The 13,892-nt window shown below is 39.6% G+C and overlaps 1 protein-coding gene across 8 annotated transcripts in view; it reads left to right on the top strand.

Moving 5' to 3' along the window:
- Positions 1–13,892, top strand: part of pip5k1ca (phosphatidylinositol-4-phosphate 5-kinase, type I, gamma a) — a 56,570-nt gene that overhangs the window by 27,324 nt on the left and 15,354 nt on the right. For all 8 annotated transcript variants that reach the window (XR_012593960.1, XM_074635613.1, XM_074635614.1 and 5 more), the window contains exons 7-12: positions 4,715–5,014; positions 6,748–6,956; positions 8,425–8,508; positions 9,085–9,133; positions 11,952–12,036; positions 13,440–13,601. Coding sequence is in view for 7 of the 8 variants with exons in the window: in XM_074635613.1 (XP_074491714.1) it covers positions 4,715–5,014; positions 6,748–6,956; positions 8,425–8,508; positions 9,085–9,133; positions 11,952–12,036; positions 13,440–13,601 (889 nt within the window). In the remaining variant the exon portion in view is untranslated. The remainder of the gene's footprint in view (positions 1–4,714; positions 5,015–6,747; positions 6,957–8,424; positions 8,509–9,084; positions 9,134–11,951; positions 12,037–13,439; positions 13,602–13,892) is intronic.

Here is a 13,892-nt window from a genome sequence, read left to right as displayed (position 1 = left end):
TGATGGATTGACAGTCCTCTCCCACTCATGTTAACCTGGCAGGCAGCCTGCGTTTGGGTTTTCTTGGAAGCGGTACGAGACCACCTCTCGCAAGCTGTCTCGGACCGGTTGTTTTGGTCCGCACCAGAGTATGATTACTGCGTTCAAAACTGCAAAACATCCGTTTACGAACTCTCACACAACTTGTGCAGTATAATCCAAGTCTCATTTATCTAGTCGTATGTACACTACTTCCCAAACACATGCATCTTTGCTAAAACCTTACTATTTAAAACACTCGTACGACGGACGAGCAGCGTGCCTGATTATTGGTTCACTGCCATTTTGGGGGTGAAGTATATCTTTAACACTTGCTTTCAGTAGTTTTCCCCTTTTTCTCTTCATGGTAGGCATCACACATGCAGGGTTATACATGGTGAAAAAAATATTGCTCATGCGTACAAATATACAAACAAAACAATAAACCAGTCTATCCAGCTATCAAGGTACATGCACATATAGTGAACACACAGATTCATACACACTGTTCAAAAGGTGGAGAAGTCGGTGTTATCTCACTGCACACATGTATCCTTCGCACTTTCATTTAAATGCCGACCTCCAACTCTGATGTTCTTATTTTGAGTCATATTTTTAGATATCGGGTTTATGTAAAACTCTGAAAATCACTCCTCCTAGCGTGACATCCCTTTCATATAAAGCAGACATAACAGCTCTATCATCACCGACTGAAACCTTGGGCCATGCTGTTTCATAACTGGTCGGTGTGTTTCATATAAGCCTAACAGAGCCCGACTTGCCAACAGTACCCCCCTCCCACCCACGCCACAGTCTGCAGGCTCATTCTGAATGAATTCAACCAGCAACAGCTCCATGTATGTCCATGCTACTACTCCAGCCTCTTGAGGTTCACGGCCTTCAGCCCTGTGTTTATTCATGTGCCGACAGCCGTGGCCAAAGACCACTGCAGGAATCCATTTAATCATTTAGGGACGTTAAAGGCTCAGCGCATTTGCTGTGACCTTTTCCATCGGTCTGAAATGCTCTGAAGCTTTTATGCAGGTATAATTGGTCTAGGAAAGAGGTTTAATGAAAGCAGAGAGATTCAGACTCATGTGGGATGGCTGTAGCCCGAAGCCAGAGCAGGTGGACTGAGGAAATGAGACAGAACAGCACAGATGGAGTTGCAAATCAAACCCACGGCAAGATCAACACAGAGTAGAAATCAAACAACACATAATGGAGATGGATACAATTTTATAGACTCACGGAAAAAATCGACATAATACAATAGTGTATTAGGGGCTAATATTCTGATAAAAAACTAAAAATTTCCAAGATTGAAGTCGTAAATATCTGAGAAAAACTTGGAAATTCTGTGAGATTAAAGTGGTGAATGTACGAGAAAAATATTTACGAGAAAAGAAACTTGAATATTCTCTGAATCATAAATTTACAAGAATAAAACTCAAATTGTCTGAGACTCTGAATACTTGATGTGCTATCAAAAGGCATTGCATATCTCTTAAATGATACAGTTAAATGTTAGATTTTTGATGTATGTAGTCACAGATGTCCTCAACTCACATGTATCAATCGTTGTCAGGATTTTTTTCCCTCACAATTTAGTAGTATTGGGGGACACAGGTAACATATTTTATATTTTATACTTCTTGTGAATATAATCTAATTAATCTTATTTACATAAATTATGTATTTTGTATGTACCCTTTGTTAACACCTTATTTTGAAAAACGGACGTTAACACACGAGTGTCCTTCCATTAACCTCGCCAAGTCCGTCGCTAGCTCTTTCCATCAGTTTGAATGCATTTACCATAATGATCAGTATATTGGCAGTATATGGGTGCACTGCAATTTTAGCATTGGCTGACTTGACCACGGAGATGCGAGTGACGGCTGCCTTGTGTGATGAGGTTGATCTAACCTTGCAAAGTGAAGCGATATACTGTAGTTCCTTGACAAAAAAAAACCCCACTATTTTTCTGAGTTTTTTTTCTGTTGTAAATTTGTGACTTTATAATCACAGAGAATATTGTTGTTTTTTTCCGCATGAATTTGTGAGTTTCTTCTCGTAAATTAACGATTTATAATCTCAGAAAATAATCAAGTTTTTTTCCGTAAATCTATGAGCTTTTTTCTCATACATTTACAAGTTTAATCTCAGAGAATTTCTGAGTTTTTTCTCGGAAATTTATTATTTATAATCTCAGAATATTCAAGTTTTTTCCCATAAATTTGTGAGTTTTTTCTCACACATTTATGATTTGTAATCTCAGAAGATATTTGAGTTTCTTCCTGTAAATTTGAGTATTGTTTTTCTTGTAAATTTACGACTTTCTCTGAATATTACCATCCTCCCCCGGGCTACATAATTATTTTTTTTGCCTACAATGGCCCTAATACGCCGTCATAACATAGAGATGTGAGGAACAAAATAACAAAGCAGCAAAGCGCTGCACATGTAACAGCAAAATGTAGTTTCAGTGGAACCAGCTCATCTGTATTTGTAGCAACCATAACAGACAACATGCAGGCCGTCATTGGTGGAGCTCGTCATGTCTTCCACAGCTGACTGGCTGATGGTAGTGGGCTGGCTGAAGAGTCTGGCTCTGGGCAGCATACAGATCACAGTGATGTAACCGACTCCACTGCTGCTACTTCTCTCCCTTCTGTGTATTCGCCATTCTATTATACCCTTAGTCTTTCCATCTTCTCTCTACGTTTTAATGTCTTAATATCACTCCGCCTGCTGCTGTGACATTCTCAGTGTAATTTATTTCCCTTTATGTCTCACTCTGCCTGCCTCGTGTTTTAATCCACTCTTTCTCCAGCCCATCTTTCATGCTCATATTTGCTCTCCTCTCTCTCCTCTCCCTCACGTGTCTGTGTTGTTGGCTCGTCACTGTGCTGCCCTCTTAACATTGACAGAAGGGTCATGTGTGGCTGAGGGCAGAGGATGCTCTTTCTCTCTCTCTCTGCATCGCTCTCTATCATTTTTTCTTCTCTCTCTACCAGTGTCTCTTATCTGAAGGTCACTTACACAAGCTGAGCTTTTTAGCCACTCTTCCACATTCATCCTTCATCTCTCCTCTGCCTGTTCCTCTTTCTTTCTTCTCATTTTTTACTCTTGAATGCTGTGTGTTATCACTGTATAGACTACACTCTCTCTTTCTCTTCCCTCTCATTTCTCTAATGGGACTGAGCTGGCCCAGGTCCCAAGGTCAAAGCAGGTTTTTAACTGAGCACCCAGCCAGACTATCCTCATTTGTGTGAATTGACTAGTGAAATATTCAGCACAGACAGATTGGTCTTGTATGAAGTAATTGCAGAATCATATAAAAAAATAAATAGAGAAAAGTACTTAGTTAGAGTATTATTTAGGATATTTGTCCAAGCTGTTTAAGCCAATTGTGTTATTGAATTTGCATAAGCTGACAATCGTATGTAAATTAGGTGCCTTCTTGAATAACGTTTCCCTTTCCTTTAATTATTTCTGTTGCAATTCATTCCTACGGGGAGTCATTGTATTGTATATGTATTTGTACTTCATACTATAATAAAGGGACAGTTCACCCCAAAATAATCCATTATATTTGAGAGAAGGCAGACATCTCTACGGCAGATATCTCCAAAACAATCTAGATTGATAAATAGCACTATAGTAAGAGGGAAAATATGTATTTTTGATTTTGGGGTGAACTGTCCCTTTAACATGGTCCTGAGTTATGTCTCCTGTTGTTGTTTAAAGACAATAAACATACTGTATAAAAAACAAACAAACAAAAAACATGGTCCTAAGATAATAATCTGATTCTAAATATTGAGGTCTGTTGTAAGTCTGCAACAATTACCTCTTCATTGAATAATCAGACAGTTATTTTGTCTAATAATCAATTATTTATTTGGTCAATAAAATGTCAGAAAATGGGTAAAAATGCCTCAAAGTTACCTAAAATCCAAGGTGACGTCCTCAACAGTCTAACTCCCAAAAATATTCAGCTTACTACTCACAAAAGAAAAACATCAACACCTTTACAACTGAGAACCAGAGGTTTGGCATTTTTTGTTTGAAATAAAAATGACTTTGACTATTAATCAATTATCAAAATAATTGATAATAGTAGAATTGTAATCACAGTTTGAGCGTGACCACGTCCTTGTTTCATTAGAGCACTGTGAGATCTTGACTTCTGTTCACTCTCTGTTATGTAATTCTTCCTGGTGCGATCAGATGAATAAATGTGTAACTGTAGCCAGTATGTGTGCACTGAGAATTGTTTGTTGTTTATCAATGAACTGAATGTATCACCTATCCTATATCTCATGGATTTTTTAACCCCTAAAGGTCCTATGAAATGAAAAATGATTGCATCATGTTCCTGGGTGTGTTATATTTCATCTGTCTTTGTACACCAAAACAGAGCATTTTCAGATATTTTACTTTGAAGTGCATTTTCTCCTCTTGCTAAATGTCAAAACAATTTTAGTTAGCACATCTTGGTCTTGGGCATTTATAAAAATTAAATCCTGTAAAATGTTATGTTATTGTGGTGACCCGGCCAACTTTTTCCCACAATTAAATCTCTCAAATTAATTCCCTCCAATGTAAAGTCTTGCCTCTACATCCTGTCAGCACAAACCAGTTTATGAGACCTTTTAAAGACCTTTTGCTTTCTCCCTCTTTTCTCCAGAACTTGAATCAGAACCCTCGCACTTTGCTGCCCAAGTTTTTCGGCCTTTACTGTGTCCAGTCGGGCGGGAAGAATATCCGCGTGGTGGTGATGAACAACGTCCTTCCCCGCATAGTCCGCATGCACCTCAAATTCGACCTGAAGGGCTCCACCTACAAGAGGCGAGCATCCAAGAAGGAGAGAGAGAAGGCCAGGCCCACTTTCAAAGACCTGGACTTCATGCAAGACCATCAGGACGGACTGATGCTGGACCAGGACACTTATAACGCGCTGGTCAAGACCCTACAGAGAGACTGCCTGGTGAGTTGGATGGAGGGAGGGGACACATTACAGCTGCTATGAAAAGACTCCACTTTTATTTTATGTCGAGATGGACAGGCGAGAGAGATGGCAGGAAGGAGCAGAGTCCTGCACGGGTCCAGTTTTGGAAACCCAAACCGACAGGTTAATATAAGACCTGCAACCCGACCATGATTACACACACTTGCTACTATACAGTTACTCGCCTTTAAAGTGCTTTATTTTTTTTACTGTGGTTTAAGCTGGGTTCTCCGTTCTTGAATAACAAATCCAGCCGAGGAAAAGTCTTTCACTGGCTGCGCTGGGCGTGCTCCATGCCGGTGTCCGGGATGGAGATTCATTCTGCGCTATCAGTGCCAGGCTTTCAAAATAAAAGCAATCTTGGCGGCTGTTAATGCTCGATAATATTAGCTGATTTAGATGTTAAGATACTGCCCAACCATTTTCATTTCTGATTTCTTCAGATAGAAACAGCAACATATTTTTGTTCTATGCCTCCATTTAGTTCATTTTTACCCGTTTTATTTGTTTCACACACACATAAAAAGACAGTAAAATACAATTCACATGAAAGGAATGTAAAATATTTGTGAGGGTGTGATAGAAACCTATAATGGCTTATATAAAAAACCACACCAAAGGGACATATAATAGGTAAAAAAATATTACCATGACAAAAATCACCAGTAAATTTTAAATATTAGTGTTCAAGAACATATAAAAATAAGTGTAGGAGTAAAGTTCAAACAAAAAAAAGCAGAGAAGCAGGAGCAATTGCCGTATTTACAGTATGTACATCAGTTTCTAAGAGTGATCCTTTTTTTCCAAATCAAATGTTTTTGTCAGCAGAGCATTTCTAAGTCTCTTTTTATACATTGACAATGACACAGAGGAATCCATTAAATGGACATTTTCATTCCGTAAGATAAGATTTTTTTACCCGTTACACAACTCATTTGCGGGTTACCCGGCGGATACCAGACCCCGTGCAGGATTCAGGGAAGAAGAGAGAAGAAGCCTAAGAGGAGAAGACGAGGATGGTTTACTGATTCTGAAGGAGGATTCATATAACACCCTGATCAAGAGTCTTCAGAGAGATCCTCCAGAGAAAGAGAGGGAGGGGTGTGATCCTAGGCAGTAATGGTTAGCGGGAAGGATTAGAGGGATGGTAGAAGGAAGGATAAAGTGATGCCATAATGCAGCGTCTCAAAGGGAAAGATACTGTAGATAAAGAGTCATAGAGTACAAATTCCACAAAAGGGAATGGAAAAGCGTTGGAAAAACCAGAATACTATGGTGCCCTGATTAATAAAACAGGATCATGGCTGGGAGTGAAGAAGGCAGTGAAAGACAAAGCTATTTATGAGAGTGTTCCCATGATCCCTCACTATAAATTAGAGCTTTGTTACGAGCACCAGGTTTAACAAGGTGTCTGGTCTGGTAGTAGGCCTGCCCTTGTCTTGTAAATCACCACCTCATATTTACTTTTATAGTGCATGTGTGAGAGAGTATATGTGCACACACTGGATATCTTATGCATTGTTTATTATTGTGTGCATCACTGTGTATAGCTCCCGTATAGCATTAACATCTCCAGTGTTACGGGTCTCATTCCCTCTGGTGCTGACACTGTTATGCACTCTGGATAAAAGCTTTCACCCAGATTTATACTGTCACATGTCTGTCAGCCACTGCACACACTTACACCTGTCCTGTACGTGTCCTCTGCTCAGGTGCTGGAAAGCTTTAAGATCATGGACTACAGTCTGCTGCTCGGGGTTCACAACATGGACCAGGCGGAGAGGGAGAGGCAGATGGAGGGCTCCCAGGGCGACAGCGATGAGAAGAGGCCCGTGGCCGCGCAGAAGGCCCTGTACTCCACAGCCATGGAGTCCATCCAGGGAGGAGCCGCCTGCGGAGGGTCCATCGACACCGACGACACGTGAGTTTAGCCAGAGAGACAAGAGGATGTTGGCAAAAGAACCGGGTGATAAATGTTGGCACTTAAAACAAGGGAGAGTGTGTGTCTCAGACTTATCCTTTCATGCCATATCGATTATAATCAATAAAGGGTAATATACTGTAAATGAACAATAATAAACTTTTATTTATTTGAGCACTTCCATTCAATTGCTTTCATGCATTACTCTTCTCCTGACAGTTCAAATGCTTTCAGTGTTTACACTCTCCTCTCCCTCACCTCTTCAACTTTTCTCAAAAAAGCTTCTTCAAACTCTAATAATTAAACAATTTTCACTCCTTTTAGTGCTCACACTTCATCTGACACTTCACACCAACTACCCATCCAACTACCATCGATATTTCAAACAATTAACCTTTTTTTAGACTTTTTAACCTGTTTGCAGTCAACACCTGGCATTTTCAGCACAAGTGGGCACAAATATTTCCTGTTGATGTTGCCTTTTCTAGTCTAAAAGGGCTGAAAATTGGTGACACTGAAGCAGGTTGCTCCACTTTCAAGTGACCCTGATAGCAAAATTGAGATTTACTCATCAAACAATCAGTCGTGTCAGATGATCTCATGCTGTGCTTAGGTTCAGTGTGTATTAAAAGATCGCCAGTATATAGGCCAAAACCTGCTAGCTATGAAATTAAGACAAGAATGAAGGAAGTTGCCATAGTCTAAGTGAGATTAGATGAATTAGTGAATGTAGTCAAATAAAAACACCTTAATTCTCTTTAACATCTTAGTTAAAAGAAACAGAAATGTCCTACCTTTACCATTATATCTCACGAGTTAGATTGCTGGTGAAAACAACACCTCAGTTTGGAGAACCACATCAAATGAAAGCATTTGCTTTTTTTGTCAGCAGTTTAGAAGGTTCAGTTGTCTGGTTTCAGCACCTTGCCTGTAGTGAAACACAGTGGTTATGGGAATATGGATTATTTGGTCGAAGTTGAGCGTGTACTGTCAAAAGGAATGGATCAAGAATTGACCTCTGTAGGATGGTGTATTGATGTTTTCTTAACAGGGCAATGTGTTGTCAGATGTGGTGGAGAAAGATGAACCAGAGCAGATAATGATATTCCAGTCTGTAAAGTTCCCGTCGCCAGTCATTTAAACTAAGAGTACTGTTCAGTACTGGCTTTAAATCTAGCCATCTAACTGGGACTTATATACACCTTCAACATCCAATGAATGCAATCATTAGATGATGCTTAGCTCGTATTAAATAATGGGATTTTGTGATTCAAAATAATGCTTAAAAATGTCACAAAAAAACGGAATACTTCCTGTAGCTGCTTCATAATAAAAGCCTCAATCTACTCTCTCCACTGGGCAGTTTTTACTGTGAGTTGCCTGCAGGGAGTGTTGACTTAATAACATCCAAATGCACACATCTCATGACATACTTTTCATTGCAGCTTTATTTTGCTTTTCATTTCAGGATGGGCGGTATCCCAGCTGTGAATGGAAAAGGGGAGAGACTTCTTCTCTACATCGGACTCATCGACATCCTGCAGTCTTACAGGTGATCATCACAGTATAGTCGTGTGATTACACGCGAGCACCACAGGTCATCAGCTATACATCTTCCAGTGTGACAGGCTGGAGATGGAAGTCGTATAACTATATGAGCATACTGTGCCTGTATGCATGCACTGAATCAACTTAATCACTTCAGACAACACATTTAAAGGGATAGTTCACCCCAAAATCAAAAATACATATTTTTCCTCAATCTAGATTGTTTTTGGTGTGTGTTGCGGAGTGTTTGAGATATTCTGGAAAGAGACATTGCTGTTGAGTTTTTCAAATGTAGTTATTCAGCGCTTTGATCACCTCAAGTCGAGTGCCATCTAGTTCCGATATATCGGAGAAAAGGCAGACATCTCTACAGACGATATCTCCAACACTACGCAACTCTCACCGAAACAATCTAGATTGAGAAATAACACTACATGTAAAAGATTTTGGGGTGAACTGTCCCTTTTAAGGTTCTCAGCCTACAGGCATGTCGCCTATATTGATTTTTCTTTGATCCTAATATACCATAAGACATGTTTAACATCACCGTGTTAAACTGTGCTTCTCTTTGTTTCCGCAGGCTAATCAAGAAACTGGAGCACACGTGGAAGGCTTTAGTTCATGATGGGGTGAGTTTTTAATAGCTTCATACATAGAGACACAGCCAGTCAGTGCAGAAACATAAAGTACACGCACACACACACACTCATACAGGAGCTCATACTCAATACGTATTTCAGCAAAACACAATGACTCTTTTTTTAATCATTAACAGAAAATATCAAATTGTTTTTGTCTTGACTCTCCATTTTATGTCGTATGACTGGTTTTGTTTCCAGACAATCTGACCTTCTCAGTTACATTTAGCGAGGCCCAGACCCCATAAACAATAGCCTCAAGCATTTTTTTTGTTTTCGGATGTTTGTGTCTGTGAGGACTTTATTAGCTTCAAGTCTGGCAAACTTCATTGTTTTGTAGAACATCCTGTCTGTCTGTGTATTTTTTATGTCAGCTGGTCTCCTCCCTTATCCGACCATTTCATTGTCTTTCAACCTGTATGGCTAAAACTCCTGGCCCAGTAGCTCTGCCCGCCCTGTACTTCACACAGTTATTGAAGAAGTTACAGGTCTATTGAGACACATTCAAATCTGTGGGTGTATTTATGTATTAAAGCTTATTAGACGTCAGCTCTAAGGAGAGCTATGGGTTATTCAAAAGTGAATTACATACCTATCAACAGCCACAGTTTTCTTTTATTGAGCTAATCTTTTAATGTAGCTGTGTACGTGACTGAGTTTTGCTTGTATTAAATCACCTTTATTTGTCAGCCTTTATTTAAGTAACAGAGACACAGTGTTGTGTGAACCTAAATATGTTGTTGTTATATGAATGAGTCTTTGCTTTCCCTTTGTACATATTGAAAAACATGTGGGCATCAAAATGCAACATTTAACATCATTCAAATATTTGAATATCAACAAAACACGATCACATTCATTTTGTGTATACTTCCATAAACAAACAAGACCTAAACCATGAGGATTGGCAGCTCATACCAGCCTACATGCAACATGTTGTATTGTGTGCCGCCAGGGTCACAGACAATCTTTGTTGCATAAATGTAGCTGAAGCTTGCAAAGCATTTCAGAATTCCCCGTGGTCGGATAAGCAAAGGGATGATAGAAAAGCTCCTCACATCTCTTCATCGACTCACTGTTCATCATCACCAGATTGTTCTCAACATAGTATCCGTCCTATCAACCTCTATCCCCTCTCTCCTTACTCACTCCACTCTCCCACTCTGAAACAAAATCATACGTATGATATATGTGGGAGAGCAAGCAACCCAGTAACAGCCTCCTGTGCTTCACTGCTGCTGATGATAATAGGTACTCCACACTAGGGCTGTACCGAATAGCTTCATTCATAACATTGACATTCAAATTCCAAATCAACATTTGAATGCTGCACAGCTTTTTTTTTTTTTTTTGCATGGCAATTCCTTCTGTTTAAACCCGGTATTTCTGCACAGTTGCAGATAAAGATCAGGCTACACTCATTTTATTAGTATTAAACTATTTGTAGAATAGTCAGCACACTGACACACTGACAGCTGTTGTTGCCTGTTGGGCTTGAGTTTGCCATGTTATGATTTGAGCATATTTTTTATGCTAAATGCAGTACCTGTGAGGGTTTCTGGACAATATTTGTCATTGTTTTGTGTTGTTAATTGATTTCCATTAATAAATATATGCATACATTTGCATAAACCAAGCTTTGCCCCCTCCCATGTTGATAAGAGTAAATACTTGACTAATCTCCCTTTTAAGGTACATTTTGAACAGATTGAAAAATGTATGTGAATAATTTGCGATTAATCCCTATTAATTATGGGAAATATTGCGATTAATCACGATTAAATATTTGAATTGATTGACAGTTCTAGTATTATACTATTTGTAGAATTAGATTCAAGTGGCGGCTGCGTAGGATTGTTTCCGACTCGTGTGATCCAAACATTTCCCATAACTCCAGAGCGTTGTAAAGTCCAAAAGTCAAAATTTACTGAAAAAAGATACATATAATCATTTACAAAATTCACAACATGTAAATATCTAACAAAACATTCTGTCTCAGTTCATATTTGTTGGCGTTTAGCCTTTCAAAAACAACATTTTCACTGCAGTCCAAAAACCGCTAGCTGCACACAAAGGGAGACGAGCACTGACGAGTTATATTCATTAAAGTTGAGAGTTGAAAGTAAGTTGATTAAATATTAATATAAAGAAGAAGAAAAGACTAAGTCATTTTAATCTGATAGGTCACTTGATTCAAATTGAGGATTTTGTTCCAGGATTATTATTTTTTTTAGGGTGATGACGTCATAAAATTTGAGGTCAGACATTCAAAGCTTCATTGGAAAACTTTAATAAAAGCTTTGAATGTAAAAAAACTAAAAAAAAGACATAAGGTACAGCCCTACTCCACATTCTCTCTTTGTTACATGCAAATGACTCAGTAAGGTGAATGCCTTCAAAAGACACTCATGGTGAAGTCAAATGATGCTGATCCAAAAAAAGCTAATAATAAACAACCTGCTGTCCCTTCACGTCCTCAGTTGCCTCCATCCCTCCGTCCCTCTATCCGTCTAAACCAAACACCAAGTGTCATCTGTCAGTCTGCTGGCGGTGTGATCTCAGTCTGCTGAGACATAAATAATGTCTGTACTCTTGTCTGACTGTGTTTCTGTCTGTCATTCGTCTGTCATTCGTCTGTCATTTGTCTTTGTTTCTTTGTGTTGTTCTGTCTGGTTGCTTGACCTAGAGACAAGAACTGACTGAAATGGGACACTGAAGGGACTAATGCAGTTTAATCTACTGAAAGCACTGGTTTGATAATTTTATTCATGCACTGATTGTCTCATTAATCTCTCCCTCTCTCCCCCAGGACACCGTATCAGTCCACCGGCCGGGCTTCTATGCCGACAGGTTCTTCAAGTTCATGAGCAGCAACGTTTTCAAGAAGAGCTCCTGTGAGTTCAATTTACGTCGAGACACTGCCTTACATAGTCAGAGCGGGGGCCGTGTGGGAAGAGCCACAGACGCAAATGTCAAATGCCAGGCTTTTGTCTCTTTTACTGCCGAGCCCTGACAGGAAATTCAGATACAGTAGGGAACTGCCCTTATTAGGTGCTGCTTCATGTCATGTGAGAGTTAAACAGCCATTTGATCCTGTTGCAGTTTTCTATTTCATCACCTTCCAAAGACTTTCACACACAAAGAATGAATTCTTTGTAATGGGGCAGGAGGGCCGATGTGAGATTGTGATATTTTAGTTTTTACTTCAACTCACAATTTAAATTGTCTTATTATACTGCAGCCTCGCAATGTAGAGATCCTGTGAAGCATGTAGCCTCTCAGAAATACATTGCCATTGATTAACAAGTCAAATTCATCCGCTTAGACACTGCGCTGATAGATGTCATCAGTCTGATGTTAAGATTTGTTGTGATTTGTGTGAAAACTTTGGGATTTCCTCCTTGTAATATAACATCAGACTGTAAATCAGAAAAAAATATATAGTTTATTTCTAAACACAGAACTTCCCCCAATTTGCCATTCCCACCCAGCCCACATGCAGAATTAAGAGCGTTCAAACGCTCAAAAGAGAGAGGAAAAAATAAACCAAAATTAGATTCAGCAGACAGCTACTAGAGAAGGGGTTGTTGTAATAAAGGTTTATAGAGAGGCAAAATCCCACCCCTTCCAGTGGACCCCCATGGGACCTTATTTTGGGGAAAAAAATATGTAGAGTAGAGACAAATAATGTTTTAATCCCGTTTGAATTGTCTCATGAATCACACATATGATGTTTGTCGATTTCAGTTGGTCGCAGTTTGTTGTAAAACTGTTGAAGTATAAGACTGTGAAATTACATAATTAGAAAGACTACACACCCAAAAGTCATGTAAGTGACGTCTCTTGCTGAAGCTACGATGCCTGAGTGTTTCGTACCGGGATGTACTCGCACGTTCTTAATTTTTTCGCTTCCCGGCTGATAAAAAGACCAGGAGTTGCTGGACAAAACACATCAGGTAGATAACGTTTAATTTGTTCGTGGAACATAGCTAAGTTACCTCGCTAGCTAGTGTTGGTGACGTATGTTGTGCGAGACGAGAGATGTGGTTCACTGATCATATGAGTGATTCATGGCGCGATTCAATCAGGATAAAAAAATATTTGTCTCTCGCCGTTGACTACCGTACATATTTTTTTCCGAATTAAGGTCCCATGGGGTCCACCGGAAAGGGGAGGGACTCCACCTCTCTATTTAGTCAAACATCTTCTTAATCTTTTATTCTATCAGCACGTTATACCATGACATGTCCATGTTATACCCATGTTATTTAATGTGTCAATGTGCATTGTCCCTCAGCTCTGAAGTCATCTCCATCCAAGAAGGGTCGTGTGTCGTTGTCGGTGCCCAAGTGTGTCGGTCCTGGTGCAGCCTGGTCAGCCAGCCAGCTGCCCTCTGAGAGAGACGAGAACATCTACGACCTGAGAGGAGCTCGCAGCTTCCCAACGCTGGAGGATGAGGGTAAATAACATCTGTATACAGTGTATGCAGTGACTTAACACAAAATAACCAGACACAGATAATAGGAAACAGAGGCAACTCACAGATGCAGATTTACCACCATCTGTGGTTAGAGTTTTGACTTTGCCTGCAGGCCGATGAGCTCTTGTTTTTCCAGAGTTTAGCTGTTGTTTTCTGTGCAGTTCACTGCATCTCAGAGAACAATTTAGTTCACGCAGCTTCTTTCCACATGATGTGAAAATGTTTCAGAGTCTCCTTTTTGTAAACACTAACACCTCTGATCTAGGGCTG

The sequence above is a fragment of the Sebastes fasciatus genome, chromosome 5 (genome assembly GCF_043250625.1).
Source record: "Sebastes fasciatus isolate fSebFas1 chromosome 5, fSebFas1.pri, whole genome shotgun sequence".
Taxonomy (NCBI): Eukaryota; Metazoa; Chordata; class Actinopteri; order Perciformes; family Sebastidae; genus Sebastes; species Sebastes fasciatus.
Note: the sequence above shows the minus strand (reverse complement) of the source record. Positions and strands in the feature narration are given on the sequence as shown.